Here is a 21,105-nt window from a genome sequence, read left to right on the forward strand (position 1 = left end):
AGATTTTTACCTTGTCAGCTCGGGGATTCAATCTTGCAACCTCACAGTTAACTAGTCCAACGCTATAACCACCTGCCTCTCATTGCACTCCACGAGGAGCCTGCCTGTTACGCGAATGCAGTAAGAAGCCAAGGTAAGTTGCTAGCTAGCATTAAACTTATCTTATAAAAAACAATCAATCAATCAATCATAATCACTAGTTAACTACACATGGTTGATGATATTACTAGTTTATCTAGCATGTCCTGCGTTGCATATAATCGATGCAGTGCGCAATCACGGAAAAAGGACTGTCGTTGCTCCAATGTGTACCTAACCATAAACATCAATGCCTTTCTTAAAATCAATACACAGAAGTATATATTTTTAAACCTGCATATTTAGCTAAAATAAATCCAGGTTAGCAGGCAATATTAACCAGGTGAAATTGTGTCACTTCTCTTGCGTTCATTGCACGTAGAGTCAGGGTATATGCGATAATAATAAACGTTTTGTTTTCGAAATGATAGTTTCCGCATTCGACCATATTAAGGACCAAAGGCTCGTATTTCTGTGTGTTATTATGTTATAATTAAGTCTATGATTTGATATTTGATAGAGCAGTCTGACTGAGCGATGGTAGGCAGCAGCAGGCTCATAAGCAATCATTCAAACAGCACTTTCGTGTGTTTTGCCAGCAGCTCGTCACTGTGCTTCAAGTATTGCGCTGTTTATGACTTCAAGCCTATCAACTCCCGAGATTAGGCTGGCGTAACCGATGTGAAATGGCTAGCTAGTTAGCGGGGTGTGCGCTAATAGCGTTTCATACGTCACTCGCTCTGAGACTTGGAGTAGTTGTTCGCCTTGCACTGCATGGGTAACGCTGCTTCGAGGGTGGCTGTTGTCGATGTGTTCCTTGTTCGAGCCCAGGTAGGAGCGAGGAGAGGGACGGAAGCTATACTGTTACACTGGCAATACTAAAGTGCCTATAAGAACATCCATTAGTCAAAGGTATATGAAATACAAATCGTATAGAGAGAAATAGTCCTATAAATACTATATTAACTACAACCTAAAACCTCTTACCTTGGAATATTGAAGTCTCATGTTAAAAAGAACCACCAGCTTTCATATGTTCTCATGTTCTGAGCAAGGAACTTAAACGTTAGCTTTTTTACATGGCACATATTGCACTTTTACTTCTCCAACACTTTGTTTTTGCATTGTTTAAACCAAATTGAACATGTTTCATTATTTATTTGAGGCTAAGTTTATGTATTATATTAAGTTAAAATAAGTGTTCATTCAGTATTGTTGTAATTGTCATTATTACAAATAAAAATAAAAATCGGCTGATTAATTGGTATCTGCTTTTTTTGGTCCTCCAATTATCGGCATTGAAAAATCATCTAGTTGAGATGTCTGTTACTTGAACTCTGTGAAGCATTTGTTTGGGCTGCAATTTCTGAGGCTGGTAACTCTAATGAACTTATTATCTGCAGCAGAGGTAACTCTGGGTCTTCCATTCCTGTGGCAGTCCTCATGAGAGCCAGTATCATCATAGAGCTTGATGGCTTTTGCGACTGCACTTTTTCCGGATTGACTGACCTTCATGTCTTAAAGTAATGATTGGCTGTCGTTTCTCTTTGCTTATTTGAACTGTTCTTGCCATAATATGGACTTGGTATTTTACCAAATAGGGCAATCTTCTGTATACCACCCCTACCTTGTCACAACACAACTGATTGGCTCAAACGCATTAAGAAGGAAAGACATTCCACAAATTAACATTTAACAAGGCACACCTGTTAATTGTAATGCATTCCAGGTGACTACCTCATGGTTGAGAGAATGCCAAGAGCGTGCAAAGCTGTCATCAAGACAAAGGGCTGCTATTTTGAATAATCTCAGATATAACATAGATTTTGTTTTGTTTAACACTTTTTTGCTTTCTACCAGATTTCATGTGTTATTTTATAGTTTTGATGTCTTCACTATTATTTTACAATGTAGAAAAACAGTACAAATTAAGAAAACTGGTACTGTATATATACACATATGTAGACCAAATTAATTGATTTTCTTATGGGGTGCTGCAGCACCCACAGCACCCCAACTTCTCGTTGCTATGAGTGTAGGGGTGCAGGAGGTCCGTAATGTATGTGGGCGCCAGTCCATTGAGTGCTTTGTAGGTGAGCATGAGCAATTTGAAGATGATTCTGTATTGAACTGGAAGCCAGTGGATTTTGATGAGAGTGGGGGTGATGTGGTCCCAAGGTCTGATGTGTGTGATGACTCGTGCGTAGGCCAGGTACCAAAACAAAGGCATGAATGAGGGTTTCTGCGGTGGGGTCAGTGAGATAGGGTCTGAGTCCTGAGATGTTTTTGAGATGGAAGAAGGCTGACTTGGTGATATTCCGTATGTGGGGTTCAAATGAAAGAGTTGGGTCAAATGTCACCCAAAAATTCCTGACTTTGGAGTTGGAGTGGATAGTGCAGCCGTCAACTGTCATGTTGAGTTGAATACTCTGACACACTCAAATCTTTTTCAGTCAAAGGATCGAGGGCAGGGGTAGGCAACCCTGTTCCAGGAGTGCCACAGGTACTGCAGGATTTTGTCCCAACTTGGCACCATACCTGACCAACTGAGCTCATTGATCAGTTCAGTGATTGCCTAAATTCAACATACTTGGTTTTCCAGGTTGGTTAAATCAAAAACATGAAGTGCCTGCAGCAGTCCGGGACCAGGGTTTCATACCCCTGGTTGTCTATCCCTGGTCTAGGGCCACATCTATCCACCGCTCATCCTCTTACACTCACTGAGACACAGGAAGTCAGACCCCACTGAACCATGTTTTGTTCAAGTCCTGGGTGGGCTTGTTTGCTGTAACAGTAAAAGACAAAGACTCTGAACAATAGTGTTGAGGGAGTCGCACAATAAATTTGAGGTTTAGGTACCGCTTAGTTTTTCACTGTCAGCATGTAGGCGTTTTGTCTGGAGTCTGTATCATGTGTTTTACTTTAGGGGGTCTCCTGTTTCTCATGTCCTTGAAACGGTCTCTTATAGCTAGTGTTAGGAGCCTACAATAATGTCCTGCCATTGCTGTCACGTATACTCCCTCTCCGGCCTCTAGGTCATCAGGCTGCTGATCCCGCACACCTGTCACCATCATCTTGCGTACCTGCGCCTCATGACACTCACCTGGACTCTATCACCTCCTTGATTATCTTCCCTATATCTGTCACTCCCCTTGGTTTGCCTTGGGTCCGGGAACTGCTACAGGCTCTCGTGCCTCAACCAGATCGTCGGGCTTCCCCCCCTTCAGCCGGCTTGTCGGGCCCCACCCCCTCAGCCGGCTCGTCTGGCTTTCATTCCTCCGCCGGATCACCGGGCTCTCCTGCTTCCATCGGCTCGCCAGGCTCCCCTGCCTCAACCGATCTGTCAGGTTCCCGCGCCACAGCTGAATCGACAGATTCCCGCGCCTCAGCTGGCATGACAGGTTCTTGCGCATCAGCAGGGGTGAACGGTCCGCTCCTGATCCCCGGGTTCGTCCCCTTTGACGGCGTCCTGTGGCTGGAGCCGCGTGTGTCAGGGAGGGGGTACTGTCACGAATACTCCCTCTCCGGCCTCTAGGTCATCAGGCTGCTGATTATCCCGCACACCTGTCACCATCGTCTCGCGCACCTGCGCCTCATGACACTCACCTGGACTCTATCACCTCCTTGATTATCTTCTCTATCTGTCACTCCCCTTGGTTATTTCCTCGGGTGTTGTTGACTATGTGTTCATGTCGGTGCGTTTGTGTTTCGTGTTTATTGTATTTATTAAAACACTCACTCCATGAACTTGCTTCCCGACTCTCAGCACACTCGTTACAATTGCAATGCTTATCTGTTAATAATATATTGTTGATACAGTATTTTTATGAATGCAGTATATGTCGATGTTTTGAAGTTCTTGTAAAATATCCCGTAAATATTGACTGTCTTCCTCTTTTTCTCTTCATTCCTCTCAGATGCATCTCTTCTGGTGGATCACCCACATCTTTCTATCCCTCCCTTCTCTCCTCTCTCTTGTCCAATCCCTCCCTTCTCTCCTCTCTCTTGTCCAATCCCTCACGTGCGACAATGAGACACAGTATGCTTGGTAAGCCAATGGTGCTGCAACAAATGTCCACCAGGTAAGCCATTTTGAATAAGACGTGTGTGTGTGTGTGAGTGTAAAATGTACTGTATTGTCCTATGCAGGCCAGCGTATGGTGGGACGCTGCATTGGTCAGAACAGCCCAAACAAGGGTGCTGAATAGTCAGAATGTAATTGATAGCAAGTATATCAACACCTGTGCCAGATTTAACTGGGTTCAGATGATTAGAGGACATAAAATGTTTTGTGATTTAGTATTATTCTCTCTCAAAAAAAGTTACCCACTGGGCACAGACGTCAGTTCAACGTCTAGTTTTGATTTATATTTGGTTGAGCTATCAACTAACGTGAAATCAACCAAAAATGTCACCTTGTCATTGGATTTAGGTTAAAAGTTGGGTGAAGAAGAAACAGAATTCCCTCACGGGGATGACTTTTTGTAAATCCAATCAGTGTTCCATGTTGATTCAACATTATGACATTACATTTTTTGCTTGAAAGGATGTGGAAACAACGCTGATTGAACCAGTTTTCACCCAGTAGGTAGTGTGAACACCAATTAGAAACCACTCAGAATAAATTAAATAACGTTTTCACTCTGTCAAAATCAGTCCTATTATTTGTGTGGTCGTTGATACGGTTTGTTTGCTGGTCAAGCTTAGCGTCACCATAGTGAAATAAAATCACAGAGCATGTTGTTCCAGGAACTGGTAAGACAAAACACATCTGTAAAAGAGGTTCCTTTTTACTATAAGCACATTTCAGTTCCCATACCACATGGAAGTAGTGTACTCAGTCAAACTTGTTACGGTACACACAGGTATCCAAATGCATTAATCAGCAATGATGAAGCCAAGTTTTATTGTTTCAACCAATCAGAAATCCTGTAATACATTACTCTTGCCTAAATGGATCTGAGTGAAATATTTTGTTTGATGGTGACTAGGCCCATTCACACCTCTCTGGCCTACAGGACCTCTGCCATAAACAGAGTAAGTCAACCACCTTTTCATCAGTTGCTGACTGCAGAGGCAAGACACTTCCAATCTCATCTCTGGTAAGAAATAACATTGCTGCAGTTTTTGTGGCTCAATTATGTTTTCATGACTTTTACCCTCAAGACATTCATACAATCGTTGGCAGGCAGCATTTGTAAGTAGGTTACACAACTAGCACCACCAGTCATTCAGGTGGTTTATACCAGTATGTGTCCTCACATGACACCTAATACAGACTACCCCTCTACTTCTTCAGTAAGCTTCTCCAGTCCCATGGGAAACAGTGTCCAGCGGCCACATGTTCCATGAAAAAGCTGCAGTTCCATGAAAAAGCTGCAGTTCCATGAAAAAGCTGCAGCATCTACCTCAAAAAGTACTACACAAGATCTTCACAAAACCTACTGGTTATACTACTTGATTGATACTGAGATGTGTAGTGATTTATGTAATGATAAATTGGGACATTTTTACTACTGGTGAACCCTACATATTTCCTATTTAAATCACTACATATTTCTCCCTTAATGACTACTGTGTAACTAATGAGCTTTTGGGTATCTAATACTTAAAACCTACACATACTTAAACAATTCCTACATGTTCACTACTGAATGCCTACACATTACTGCTGTATGCCTACTCAATCCCTATTGATACTACTGCCAGTGCCATCTGTGTGTTTAGTGTTGTCACTACTGAATTACTACACATTACTGCTGTATGCCTACTCAATCCCTATTGATACTACTGCCAGTGCCATCTGTGTGTTTAGTGTTGTCACTACTGAATGCCTACACATTACTGCTGTATGCCTACTCAATCCCTATTGATACTACTGCCAGTGCCATCTGTGTGTTTAGTGTTGTCACTACTGAATTACTACACATTACTGCTGTATGCCTACTCAATCCCTATTGATACTACTGCCAGTGCCATCTGTGTGTTTAGTGTTGTCACTACTGAATGCCTACACATTACTGCTGTATGCCTACTCAATCCCTATTGATACTACTGCCAGTGCCATCTGTGTGTTTAGTGTTGTCACTACTGAATTACTACAATGCCTACACATTACTGCTGTATGCCTACTCAATCCCTATTGATACTACTGCCAGTGTCATCTGTGTGTTTAGTGTTGTCACTACTGAATTACTACACAATGCCTACACATTACTGCTGTATGCCTACTCAATCCCTATTGATACTACTGCCAGTGTCATCTGTGTGTTTAGTGTTGTCACTACTGAATTACTACACAATGCCTACACATTACTGCTGTATGCCTACTCAATCCCTATTGATACTACTGCCAGTGCCATCTGTGTGTTTAGTGTTGTCACTACTGAATTACTACACAATGCCTACACATTACTGCTGTATGCCTACTCAATCCCTATTGATACTACTGCCAGTGCCATCTGTGTGTTTAGTGTTGTCACTACTGAATTACTACACAATGCCTACACATTACTGCTGTATGCCTACTCAATCCCTATTGATACTACTGCCAGTGCCATCTGTGTGTTTAGTGTTGTCACTACTGAATTACTACACAATGCCTACACATTACTGCTGTATGCCTACTCAATCCCTATTGATACTACTGCCAGTGTCATCTGTGTGTTTAGTGTTGTCACTGCTGAATGGCTCCTGATCCTTTTTCCTTTCCTACATAAACCCTTTTCAATTACTATTAAAAACATTTACTACTGTTTGCTTATTCAAAATCACTATTGACATCTTGTTTAACTACTAGACTGGTGCACTTGTTGTTTCTAACTGTAGTTATATCATCAAACAAGAAATAATACGCTTATACAAACTTTATAGCACTTTGTATTAATAAAATGAAGTCCCTTTGAGGTCTTGTTTTCATGCAGCTTTGATAGAGCTATCTTCAGATCCTCTCTTTTTTTTTTGCAGACACTTCTCCATCACGTAACATTTTTAGAAAATAAAGAAAAGCACAAAAAAAAAACAATTGTCATTATCAATAATCTGCTAACAGAGGTCACATAATACAACAGAAAAACATTTGATAAACAATGTTAATGTTATTATCAATGGCTTCCAGTCTTCTTACAGATGTAGGATCTTAATTTGAGCTAGTTTGCTACAGCAGGAAAATACATCTGCAACAACAGGAAATGTGAATTATTTGGATTATAGTTAATGGACATTTGTGTAGGGGTCGATACATTTTCGTAAGGGCAAATCAAGTCTGAAACTTCAAAGTGGAAATCGAAGCTGTATAAGTCTCTTTAAGCCTCATGCACTACAAGTTTGCATTTCCTGTTGTCCAGGACAATTCTCAGCAACAAAAGAGTGATCAAATTAAGATCCTACATCTGTATGTCGAGGGCTTCCTTGGCAACAGGTTAAAAGAGGTAGGTAGAATGGGTAAGTAAACCAACGGGAACATACTGTACATTTGCATACAAACACACAGACTTATTAGCTAGCATGACAAAAACAGAGGCTACATGGCTACATTTCAATAGGGCTAGCAAACATATATGCTAAACTCAATACATCTCTATGACAACGGCTAACGGCTAATATCATTTTGGCTAGCAATCTAAAAAGATATATAAACGGCTAAACAACGAAATGAAAGTATTCATAAAACATAAAGGAAAGTTAAACTTACAAATGGGGCCTGCATAAGTGCTATCAAAGACAGGATGATGAAGGATGGAAGGTGATTACATTCGGGATTGTCAAAAACAGTAGCTAGCCAACAACAACCAACAACTTCCTGTTTTGCCTTCTGTGGTTTCAAAAAGCCAGTGTAGTCTGGCTGTAGTGTTGTGATACTTATTTACTACCATCATCAAGTAGTCAAAACTGCCTGATTACTGTTGAAAAGACTGTTTAGTAAAGCTGTCGTGTTTTTGCTAGTTATGAACTACCAACATAAAGTTGTAAAAATCTCTACCTGATTACAACACGACTGTTTTCCTAGTGAACACTACAGAACTCTACTTCTGTATCTTGAGTAGTTGTAACGATCGTCCTGGAAAGAAGGTGACCAAAATGCAGCGTGGTAAGTGTTCATTGTAATTTAATAAAATAACCTGAATACTGAAACAACAAAACCAACAAAGAGAGTGAATGAAACGAAACAGTTCTGTCTGGTGCAACAACAGAAAACTACCCACCACGCACAGGTGGAAAAAGGCTACCTAAGTATGGTTCTCAATCAGAGACAACGATAGACAGCTGCCTCTGATTGAGAACCACACCCGGCCAAACACACAGAAAAGAAAATATAGAACACCAGACATAGAATGCCCACCGCAACTCACACCCTAACCAAACCAAAATAGAGACATAAAAAGGATCTCTAAGGTCAGGCCGTGACAGTAGTGCATAAATTACACATTCACTACACAATCCCTGCAAGTCTCTAAATAGTCACACATGTACAAATAGGTTTTGTGTAGTAATTCAGAAGTACTTTTTCATGGGGGCACTTCATGTTATGGTGAGGATATATTTAACTGTCAATCAGTCCAGAACAATAACAATGTGAAACACCGTACGTTGCTACACAGTAACAAAGAGGAAACATTATTTTGGGAAAAACGCTGTTTCCCTTCACAATTACTGATCACGTGCTTCGTTCATATTTTCAACTGTCTCCATTTATGTGTCTTTATTAATAAACCCATCTTGAATGGGTGAGGGGTAGTGAGAGTGGAAGTGGGTTGCCTGGCAACTGTACTTCACCTTTCAAATGGCACATTACTTCCTGTTTACGCTAATAACTCATAATATATCAATATTAATATAATATCAAGGCTGTTTGACCACAAAAATGTTTAGAATACATTGATATCCAATTTCGTGAGTGCATCTGTGCATCTCTGTGTGTGTGTGGTTTGGGGTTGGTGTTGGGTGTCTTTGCATGTGAACAGTGCTGAGAAGAGCAGAGTTTAGGGCCCATTATAGAAATATATAGAAGACTCATTGTGTGTATATAACCTGTTTTTTAACATCAACATTGCCATTGAGGGCTTCCACTATGCGCTGGCCATGCTGTCACAGACGCTATAATGGCACAGATATAAAGATGAGATCTCTTAGTGTTCCACATGCAGCTTGTTCTATCGATAGCTCACCTCACATACTACAGCTGCACCGGACGCTGCAAAGGTGTGAAAAAAACACTACAACCTCACCATGTGCACAGACCAGACAAGAAGAACAGAGACCGACACTGAAACAAGCCAGATGTGTGTGTGTGTGTGTGTGTGTGTGTGTGTGTATGTGTATGTGTATGTGTGTGTGTGTGTGTGTGTGTGTGTGTGTGTGTGTGTGTGTGTGTGTGTGTGTGTGTGTGTGTGTGTGTGTGTGTGTGTGTGTGTGTGTGTGTGTGTGTGTGCGAGAGACAGGTGATGTGGTTTGATGGCTTCGGTGGGGATCACAACATGAAAGAAAGTAGTAGAAACAGGATGTAAAGAGGGTTAGAAAGTAAGATAAGATTTTTTAACATCAAATACGTTGAAATCAAGATAAAGAACATTTGGTTCATTCATAATGAAAACCTTAGAGATCACAATGTCATAATACTAGTTCCGCATTTAAGATGCCATATGTCCGTGGCAGAGTTATTGCAAATTACATATCTCTTTTTTCATGGGCCTAATGGGAAAGACGTATTTTAACTGTCAAAATGTATGACCTTTTAATGTGGCATGAACACAACTAGTCATAATGTTTTAATCTAATTGTCAGAACAGCTACCTGCTCAAATTTGTCTACTCCAAAATCATTCCAGCATCCAAACAGTGCACTGTGTGCACCTGCCATTTGATGAATGGAAAGACACAATTGTTATAAATTGCTAAAAAGTCACATTTGACGATTGTTATTAGGTTCACACTTTTGTTGCCTGAATTAATTGATGCATCTTGCTGATAAATTTTCATTTTTTGAAAAAAGAAAACTCAAGACACCTGAAAAGGAGCTGAAATACGTGACTGTCCCAGGATGAAAAGTGCAGCTACATGGGAAAATGTAGAAACTATGACAGAGAGTTGGGAGTGTTCGTTTCATTTGGAATAAGATTAGATTTTCATATTTACCACTGTAGCAGTACAAAATTGCATCTTAAACAAATTGGACAATGGTTAAATTAGCAGTAATTACTTAGAGACCCCCCAAAGTTTGACTTTTGTTGCATTTAAGGGTGCTTATCTCTCATTCAAGGGGGGTTTAGTCCCCCGTAATTCACACTCTGGGGTAGGTGGAGTCTGTTCAGTGTGACTGTGGTTAATTGTGCCAACCTCAGCACAGGATCTTATCATCCTTCACCTTTGTGCAAGCCAACAATGTTAAACATTTTTTTTTCTCATCTCTCTTCTTTTTGTTATGGCGTCCAACAATGTGTTTTAATTAATAACACATTCGTTACAAACAACAGGAAAACAAGGCATGGAATATAATGAATACAAATTAATGCTCATTCACAAATAAATCTGATACAAATCTGTGATCAACATTGAGCCTGTAGAAGTATTACAAATGAATAAATATTGCATATGAATACCTTTGAGTTTATTTCCTGTCTCCTGGTTCCTCCCCATTTACTGAAAATAGCAGTTCTGTTTGACATAATGCTCACAACGCGGCAGCCCATCATCTTTGTGGAAACTGATTGATTGACTGCATCAATACCATTCAAAGGCATGGTAAGTGTCCCGATATACACATATTCCAACTGCATATACAAAATACTCACTATCACATTGAATAACAACATTGATTTTGTACAAATGGGTACAGGTTTATTTTATTTGTCTATTGCTTTAAAAAAATAAGTTGGGAGCATTAATGGTATTATAAGCAATTTTATATTACTTTTCATAATGCACATTGTTAATAACAATAGGCTTTCAATTAGTTAAATGCACTGAAAAAAAATTCTAAATTTGAATCAGACCTAAGAGAAGCACCTTAACATTAAGTGAAGGTGTGAACAGTCTTTGAATGAGTCAAATTGAATCGTCTGAAAATACCGAAACCCAGAAGTTATTGACATTTGACAACTCCGATAGGGCTTTAGATAGTGTCCCCACATCGCATTTAGCATGTTTCACAGGTGCAGTGCAGGGTATATAATATGTGTGAAAAGAAAGACAGTACCCACACATTTTGTTAAGCTGTTCAGATGTTCCACAATAACGCACCAATATTTTGACTCACAGTTGCTGAAAATATTATGACTATATTCTCCTTCCTTCTCATAGTATGTTTTGGACATCTAACCCCTTTTAAACATTGTGTGAGCTACAGACTTCTGGGTTGTATTATTAGATTTGTTTATAGATAGATACCAACCATTAACAAGGGTTGAGTGGCATTTGTGAGACAAGGGTGGACCCCTGGTCTTTTTACAAAAATGTATGTCAAAGCTATCTATGAAAAACTGAAACTCTCACAAACACACACATGTAACATGTTTTGCAGTATGATGCTCACAAGCTACACAAGAGTCGTTAAAACATAAGGGGTTCTTCTACATAGAAGATCATAGTGAATCCCAGGACATAGTGTCTATAATACTGTAATAAGCTAACATAGTTGCTGTCAAACTCCAACAGTTGTCACTGACTAGTTGGATATTAATTTCCCAGTGAGCAAACATTCCGTACTTATAGCATTCATTAAAATTAATTTTTCATGTGTTTTTTTTTGCTTTAGCAGAGTTTAAAAATGTGTTTGTGTAATTGTTTATGTCAAATAGTTTTGTGTTGTACTTACAGCCCTGGTTGTCCTGAAAATAAAATGTTAAAACATTTCATTGTGGGGCTAAATATAAGGACTGGACATGCAGATAAAAGCCGATTTTTGTTGGGGTCTCTGGACTGATAGGGTTAACTGAAGACGATGAAACTACAGAAAGCCATTCATATCCAATGGAAGAGAAGCAAAGTGGGCAGCTTTCCCAAACTTTGGTTCCGCCCTGTTCAGACTCCATCACCCATGCTCGCATCGCCCAACGGTCCCCTCGCCCACTTCACTTCCCTTCATTGAAAATGTATGGGGCTCCGGTTGTGTTATGTGGAAATGCACTATAATGGCTGTTGATACCTAGCACTACCTAGCCTGCTTGCTAGCACCAACATCAGGGTGAAGCTAGTGTGGCTATGCAAATGATCATGTTATGTGTAAGTTCACTACAAGGAAATTAGATCAAGTGTTAACCAGTGATAGTGACACCTGCATAGCTGTTGTTTTGGTGGTGTTCAAATCAAGTAACATTTTATTGGTCACATGCAGATGTTAATGCGAGTGTAGCGAAATGCTTGTTCTTGTAATTCCGACTATGCAGTAATATCTAACAAGTAATCTAACAAATTCACAACAACAACCTTATACACACAAATACACACAAATGTAAAGGGATGAATAAGTATGTACATGTAAATATATGGATGAGCGATGGCCGTGCGGCATAGGCAAGATGCAGTAGATGGTGTAGAATACAGTATATACTGTACATATGAGATGAGTAATGTAGGATACATAAACATTATTAAAGTGGCGTTATTTATAGTGACTAGTGATACATTTATTAAGTCTGTTTATTTAAGTGGCCAGAGATTTGAGTCTGTATGTAGGCAGCAGCCTCTCTGTGTTAGTGATGGCTGTTTAACAGACTGATGGCCTTGATATAGAAGCTGTTTTTCAGCCTCTCGCTCCCAGCTTTGATGCACCTGTACTGACCTCGCCTTCTGGATGATAGCGGGGTGAGCAGGCAGTGGCTCGGGTGGTTGTTGTCCTTGAGGATCTTTTTGGTCTTCCTGTGACATCGGGTGCTGTAGGTGTCCTGGAGGGCAGGTAGTTTTCCCCCGGTGATGTGTTGTGAAGGCCGCACTAACCTCTGGTGAGCCTTGTGGTTGAGGGCGGTGCAATTGCCGTACCAGGCGGTGATACAGCCCGACAGGATGCTCTCGATTGTGCATCTGTAAAAGTTTCTTCAGCCTCCTGAGGTTGAAGAGGCGCTGTTGCGCCTTCTTCACCGCGCTGTCTGTGTGGGTGGACCATTTCAGTTTGTCCGTGACGTGTACGCCGAGGAACTTTAAACTTATGACCTTCTCCACTACTGTCCCATCGATGTGGATGGCGGGGTGCTCCCTCTGCTGTTCTCACTTCGGCTCTTCTATAGTAATGGCGTCTTTTTGTAAGCACTAACTCCGCCATGGCCAAAGCATACGGAAATGTTTTTATTTATTTGGTGGGGGGTAGGGGGGGGGGGGGGGGGGTTGGTTAGATCTTATATGTTTTGTTCTATGAGATCATCTTCATCAGTTAACATCAGTTTTGTGAATTCTGAAGAATTTATGTAATACAAACAAACAAATAAAGACATGTTTTTCCGAAAAGTCATGTTAACTGTTAGATATTATCTCATAGAACAAAAGGTATAAGATCTCTGTACCTTATTTTCGGCGTTTATCCCAAAACCCCATTCTTTCCCCATTAATTTTCCCCATAGGAATGGCTGAACGAACCAAAGGCAACTAATTTCTGTATCAGTCAGTAGACAGCGCCCCCTTGGGTGCACAATGGAGCCGTCTGTATGATCATTTGTCATAAATATATAATCATCTGAATTACAGTCCCAGTCATCTGAAAATATATTTGTCACACATATATCATACTAAACCCACATAAATCCTACTGGTGAAACACTCCAGGAAAAACAATACTTTTGGCACTTTTTCTGAAATTGCATTTTACTCACACACCGTGAAGCCTAAATCAAACTGAATGTAAAACTGAATTTGTTCTGTTTCCTTTACAGGAATCTTTCACGGCCAATGGTGAGAAATTTACAATTAACATATCTGTCATTGACCTCGAATATTATTTTGACAAGGAGTATAGTAACTACACCGATACCAGTGACACGTGCTGTTCTACTGGGGAGGTGTGCAGCTTGGAGGAGGGTATGAGATTTGATGCTGTGTTCCTGCCCGTGTTCTACTCCCTGACACTGGTTCTGGGGCTGCTGGGTAACGGGTTGGTCCTGTTGGTTCTGGTCCAGAGGAGGCGTGGCTGGAGCGTGACGGACACCTTCATCCTGCACCTCTGTGTGGCTGACATCCTGCTGCTCCTCACTCTGCCCTTTTGGGCTGCTCAGGCCGCTGGGGAATGGAGCTTCGGGACCCCCCTCTGCAAGATCACTGGAGCCATATTCACAGTAAGGGGGGTGGAAAGGAGGGGCTGGTCTGGGAAGCAAGAGTATACGTATCTGTAATAACACATAAATAAACTGCAACGAAATTGTTATCAAGATACCCAATTACAGCAGTAGTCTTTGTCTGAACCTTGTAACAGTTGTATAACAGTCATGTTTCCCTCTGTCTCGGTGTCTCTGTCTCAGATCAACTTTTACTGTGGCATCTTCCTGCTGGCCTGCATCAGTCTGAACCGCTACCTGTCCGTGGTCCACGCGGTCCAGATGTACTCTCGCAGGAAGCCCTGGATGGTGCAGGCCAGCTGCCTGTCCGTGTGGCTCCTCTCCATCCTCCTCTCCATCCCCGACTGGCACTTCCTGGAGTCTGTGAGGGACACCAGACGAGACAAACAGGAGTGTGTCCACAACTACCCGTCTCTCTCCCAGTCTGGGTTTGACTGGCGCCTGGCCTCCCGCCTGCTCTACCACATTGTGGGCTTCCTCCTCCCATCTGCCGTGCTGCTCTTCTGCTACTCCTGCATCCTGCTGCAGCTGCAGCGTGGCTCCCAGGGCCTCCAGAAGCAGAGGGCCATCCGGGTCATCCTGGTGTTGGTGCTGGTCTTCTTCCTCTGCTGGACGCCCTACAACATCACCCTAATGGTGGACACCCTCTACTCCAACAACACCTGCGAGAGCCATAAAGCCCTGGACATCTCCCTGACGGCCACCTCCTCTCTGGGCTACCTGCACTGCAGCCTCAACCCTGTGCTCTACGCCTTCGTGGGGGTGAAGTTCCGGCGCCACCTGCTGGACATGCTGAGGTCCCTGGGCTGCAAGCTGAAGAGTGGAGTCAGGCTGCAGACTGCCAGCCGGAGGAGCTCCATGTGGTCTGAGTCTGGAGACACCTCCCACACATCTGCCATCTATTAAGGACTTATCTCTCTATCCCAAGGTCTCCCTAACTATGTCCTAAGGACCTCAAATGGTGCATGTTTTGTTTTTTACCCTAGCACTACACATCTGATACAAATAATTGGCTAATCATCAAGCTTTGAAAATGTGAATCAGCTGTGTAATGTTAGGGCAAAAACCAAAACGTCCACGCCTTGGTGTCCCGAGGACCGAGTTTAGGAAACACTGCTCTATCCTGTTGCTCTTGAGTTGTCGTTGACTCAATAATTGGATGATCAATGTGACCTTTAGCCTACTCCAACCTCCCCTCCAGTAGATTTGGGCTGGAGGAAAGGTTGTTAGATCCACCGTGTTTCACCATCATCTTTTCCCAATAGAGCACGCTCAGAAAACTCATTATTTTGTAGAATTATTGCCTATTAAATAAACTCTTTGTAAATAATGGAGCCTATAATGAAGTTACACTTAAGTAAATCAGATGTACATACAAAAAAATAATAACGTGATTACAAAATTATATTTCCACTATAAAAAAAAGATATAATTTTTTTTTTAGAGTATGAACAATATCTTATGAGTTTTAAGCTTGTCATTTATCATTTTACTTACCTGCTTTATGTTTTGTTAAATGACAACTGGCATATTTGCTCTGTTATAGTTAATGCATTTGTTATTACTGACACATGCAATGATTTGATGTATATTTTTTTCATAACAAAAATGCACAGTATCCTATGACAGGTTAAAATTTCAAGGAACCATAGTGAAATACTGAATAAAGTTGAATTCTTTATACTATCGTTCAGAATCTCTGTCTTTTAATGGTTGGTAAAAAAATGTCTGTACATCAAAAACGAAATCCCCTAGAGGAAGCCACTCAGATCAGCAGAGATTTAGCCACACCACCAACAAGGGCCTGTTCAGGATGATTCAACATCACAGAACAATCATAGACATGTATGATTGTCTGGCATGTAGAATGGGGAATTGTGTCAGCTCTATACATTACATTTCTATCTGTAAACATTCTGAACATTCCACCTCACTAAACACAACATGGTAGGCCTGCTGGTAGTCTAGCGGTTAAGAGTGTTGCACCAGTAACCGGAAGGTCTCTGGTTTGAGTCTCTGTGGAGATTAGGTAAAAAACTAAATCGGCAGATGTGCCCTTGAGCAAGGCACATAACCCTAATTGCTCTGGAAAAGAGTGTCTGCAAAAAGATAACATAATTACCCAAATTCTCTGTGATTTCAGCTGAAAAAGACATACTTTTACTGTGGCAGGAAGCCAAGTAAAGCTTACCAACATGGGGTGACAAAGCTTGGCACACAAAAAATTAAATATAACACAGGAGTGAAGAGCGATATGAGAAGTCACCACCCAAGATGACGAAGAGACAGTCTACAGCATCTGTGCACCTAAATGTTTATTCTAGAAGGACATGCAGTAGCAACAAAAACTTTCACTTGTTCCATTCAAGAGCTTCATAAGCACTTCAGCCTTTAGTTAGCTTAACTTAATCATCAACAATGTTGAGTGACCGGACTTAAATGGACAGCATCATTCAGTCCAACTGAACAGCTTGCCTCTACCACCTTTTAGCAAGAAGAGAAAAGTGGCATATACTTTAGCTGATACAGGAAGAGAAACAGGAAGCAGGTCATATCTTGAGTTTGGTGTGTTGCTTCTACTGCCACATGATTCCTCTGTCCTCCATATCTCATAGAAAACAAGAGGTGAAATATCACACAGTGAAACAAAACCAAAACATGTATAAACATGAACGAAAACAGGAAGGAGGAAAAGTGGTTAAAATTGTGTTTTGTGCTAAAGAATTGGAAACCAGACATTCAGCTTAACCAAAATACAAATAGGGTCAAGATCTGTCATGAATATTCCAGGTCAGTTCTTCTGTTCCATTCCATGTCAAATTTGTTCTGAATCACATATACAGTATATACAGTACCAGTCCTAAGTTTGTACACACCTACTCAATCAAGGGTTTTTCTATATTTTTACTATTTTCTACAATGCATAATAATAATTGTGAAGACATCAAAACTATGACATTTTGATTTGTTTAACACCTTTTTGCTTACTACATGATTCCATATGTGTTATTTCATAGTTTTGATGTATTCACTATTATTCTACAATGTAGACAATTATAAAACATTTAGAAAAACCCTTGAATGAGTAGGTGTGTCCAAACTTGACAGTTACAGGATATTTCTTTTACAACTCATTTACATGACATAATCTGCTCAAAAATAGCCCATTCTATTTAAAAGACATGTATTGACTTGTATGTCAATGTTTAGCATTGAAAACAAAGGATTAGTGAGTCACACACCGTGCAACCCTAAAATCATCTCTCTTTCTCTATATCTCTCTCCACCTCCTTCTTTTCTGTTTCCTCTTATCTTGCCTTCTCCCACAGTGTGACCTGGTTGACAATGCCCACTACAGTCCTCTCTTAGTAAAATAAACAGTGGAGTATTCAGACGGATATCGATTAACCATGGCTGTGTGGGACGGAGTGGGAAACCCTGTCTCATGCTGCTGTCAGACAGGGTAAAACCAGCCAGTAGAAATGGTAAAACAACATTGGGCTTCCCCAGAGTGGGTCAATTTACAGGATATTGTGACACCGACTTGAGGAAATCAAAAGTGAAACAATTGTTGTAAAAAGGGAAACATACTCTTATTCATTAATTATATACAGTAATGGAAAAATAAAATAACAGTATATAATTGAAAAAAATAACATTATAGTTACACAATAGAACAGTAACATACACAAGTCTTACTAAAACTTCAATATTCTGTGAGAAAAGTTTGGGATTTCTTCATACAGATAATTATGAATGAATCTGAATAATATTGAGTGAGAAAGTTACAGATATATAAATATCATACTCATAAATATCCGAAATATCATACAGAAAATCCTATGCTCCCCTGTTATTGGTAATGGCGAGAGGTTAGCATTCCTTGGGGGCATGATCTTTGTGCATCTGTAACTTTCTTACTCATCACTAATCACGATTGATTCAGGATTATCCGTAATCATGGTAGCCACTTTAATATAGAAGAAAACACATTCTATTCTTATTTATAATAAAAGTGACTCCAGAATGAAACAATACAATATTTATCATTAATTTCTATTCGACATAACATAATCTGAAACACATCAAAAACAAACTGCAAACGCATCCAACAAGTTTGTAGAGTCACATGCTTGATGTAGTCATAAAAGGTGACATGCTCAAATAAAAGGTGACATGCTGTACTGTCTAATATTGTCACGTCCTGACCTTAGTATTCTTTGTTTTCTTTATTATTTTTGGTTAGGTCAGGGTGTGACAAGGGTGATATATGTTTTTTGTCCTGTCTATAGTTAGTTGCCTGTGTCAGCACTATTATTATATAGCTTCACGTTCATTTTGTTGTTTTTGTATAGTTCGTTCAGTGTTCTTTCTTTATTAAAGAAGATGTACTCAAATCACGCTGCGCTTTGGTCTCATCACTATAACGAACGTGACAAATATAAAACATTTGATTTCAAATCCAAAATGCTGGAGTATAGAGCCACATAAAAAGTTTTAGCTTCACTTTCCAAATAAATATGTAGGGGAGTGTAACAATCTAAACGTATGATGCATGTGTCTGCTGAGAACGTTGTTTACTCTAAAATCCATTACATTCAGTGAAGTGCTCTGTAATAATAATAATACAATAGATATAGGTTTGAATAACTAATGCATGAATCTTTCCAACAGATTCTCCAGAGCCGGACGACATCGATAGGTAAAACAAAACGTGAAGATCAGACAACCCACTGACTTAAAACAAATATACATTTAGTCTGAGCGTTTTCCATTAAAGTGCAATTCAAAGAAAGCAGTCCTCATAAGGGACTTTCTACTATGCATGTCTTTCTCTCATGACCCAGGTCACAGTCATCCACCAATCCCCAGACCCATGACCCATACAACTTCCCCTCAAGGCAGGAAGACATACTATATTAGTCATTAGGATCCTCTTCCTACCCATCAGCTCTGGGTGGACTGTACCTGTCCTATGGTTGTCATTGGGTTCAACGTCCCCATCTCCTCTGCTTGGTCAGGTGAGTCTTCAACCACACCTGAATCCCATAGTGAGAGTTTCGGATCGTTCTGCACCACCTCAACACACCTCACCATATCCAGCACGTGTTGCCGGAAGTTTCTACACAGGCCGAGATGGAGCACTGGGTTGAGGCAAGCGTGCAGGCAGGCTAGAGCGAACGTGACAACCAGAGTGTTCTCCAGAGCTGTCCTCCTGTTCTCACAGGACCCAGAAACAGGCTCCCCAGGCCTCCCCTGAAAGGTGTCCACCATTAGGGTGATGTTGTAGGGCGTCCAGCAGAGGAAGAAGACCAGCACCAACACCAGGATGACCCGGATGGCCCTCTGCTTCTGGAGGCCCTGGGAGCCACGCTGCAGCTGCAGCAGGATGCAGGAGTAGCAGAAGAGCAGCACGGCAGATGGGAGGAGGAAGCCCACCGTGTGGTAGAGCAGGCGGGAGGCCAGGCGCCAGTCAAACCCAGACTGGGAGAGAGACGGGTAGTTGTGGACACACTCCTGTTTGTCTCGTCTGGTGTCCCTCACAGACTCCAGGAAGTGCCAGTCGGGGATGGAGAGGAGGATGGAGAGGAGCCACACGGACAGGCAGCTGGCCTGCACCATCCAGGGCTTCCTGCGAGAGTACATCTGGACCGCGTGGACCACGGACAGGTAGCGGTCCAGACTGATGCAGGCCAGCAGGAAGATGCTACAGTAAAAGTTGATCTGAGGAGAGAGAGATATATATATATAGAGAGAACAGAGAGATATACACTTGAGAAAGCTCTTAGCTGGAATGAACATTAAGATGAAACAGCTGTGTTCCTCCTCTGTACTTCCTCTTTTCCCAGAAATGTTGACAGTTTATTATTGGACTCAGAGGAAGAGCTCATTAAGAGTACATTAACCCTGATCTGGATTGAAGGATGTATTGAAAGTGTATCCGATGACTTAGCAGAATAATAGGATGTAAAATCTCTTCGTCCCCTTCTTATCCTACACTACCCAGCCCTCGGATTTCACTGCACTAGAACCCTCCATCATATACCACACTACTCCACACTAGTCCAAATCCTTTACCCCCTCTCCCCATCCCCATCCCCAACCCCCAGTTCATGTGTTCATACAGATATATACACTTGCTAGACCAGTCGCCCCCCACCCCCCACAAGTCCTTACTGTGAACATGGCTCCAGTGATCTTGCAGAGGGGGGTCCCGAAGCTCCATTCCCCAGTGGCCTGAACAGCCCAGAGGGGCAGCGTGACCAGCAGCAGGGTGTCGGTCAAGACCAGGTGCAGGATGAAGGTGTCCGTCACGCTCCAGCTACTCCTCCTCTGGACCAGAACCACCAGGACCAGCACGTTACCCACTAGCCCCAGGACCAGCGTCAGGGAGTAGAGCATCGGGAGGAACACCGTGCAAAAACACACCCCAACGCCATCTTCAGGGGAGCATTCCTCTTTATAAACATAGTCCTCATCGTAGTTATAGGTGCTATTCTCTAGAAATATCCCTCCCAGGTCCAAATCCATGTCTGTCTGTAGAGAAGTCGAGAATCAGTTTATCGTTTGGGTAATACAGACCAATCTATTGGGTTTCAGACAAAAACAATGCGAGCAGAATATGTGTTGGCGAGGACAACAATTTCCTCTTTCACCAAGTTATACCTAGAGAGATCTGTCTTTAGTCTCCAGTCCTCTGCTCTAACACTGACAAGTTGTGTGAGAAAGAGAGGTATCCCCTGAAGTGTCTCATCTGACAATGGCCAGAT

General features: G+C 41.5%; 2 protein-coding genes and 1 long non-coding RNA gene across 3 annotated transcripts; 2 read left to right on the forward strand and 1 right to left on the reverse strand.

Moving 5' to 3' along the window:
- On the forward strand, positions 1–6,965 carry LOC129856980 (uncharacterized). The gene is made up of 4 exons (XR_008759845.1): positions 1–133; positions 3,996–4,160; positions 5,097–5,180; positions 5,378–6,965. It is a non-coding gene; the product is annotated as an uncharacterized LOC129856980 (long non-coding RNA).
- Positions 6,966–10,732: 3,767 nt separating this feature from the next.
- LOC129856981 (C-X-C chemokine receptor type 3-like) lies at positions 10,733–16,021 on the forward strand. Its single transcript, XM_055924816.1, has 3 exons — positions 10,733–10,817; positions 13,937–14,335; positions 14,519–16,021. The coding sequence occupies exons 1-3, from the start codon at positions 10,815–10,817 to the stop codon at positions 15,239–15,241; spliced, it is 1,125 nt and encodes a 374-aa protein (XP_055780791.1). The 5' UTR covers positions 10,733–10,814; the 3' UTR covers positions 15,242–16,021.
- A 21-nt stretch (positions 16,022–16,042) lies between these two features.
- LOC129856982 (C-X-C chemokine receptor type 3-like) lies at positions 16,043–21,105 on the reverse strand. The gene is made up of 2 exons (XM_055924817.1): positions 20,513–21,105; positions 16,043–20,059 (listed from the first exon to the last, which is right to left on the reverse strand). The coding sequence occupies exons 1-2, from the start codon at positions 20,864–20,866 to the stop codon at positions 19,283–19,285; spliced, it is 1,131 nt and encodes a 376-aa protein (XP_055780792.1). The 5' UTR covers positions 20,867–21,105; the 3' UTR covers positions 16,043–19,282.

This window comes from Salvelinus fontinalis, chromosome 6 (assembly GCF_029448725.1).
Source record: "Salvelinus fontinalis isolate EN_2023a chromosome 6, ASM2944872v1, whole genome shotgun sequence".
Lineage (NCBI taxonomy): Eukaryota > Metazoa > Chordata > Actinopteri > Salmoniformes > Salmonidae > Salvelinus > Salvelinus fontinalis.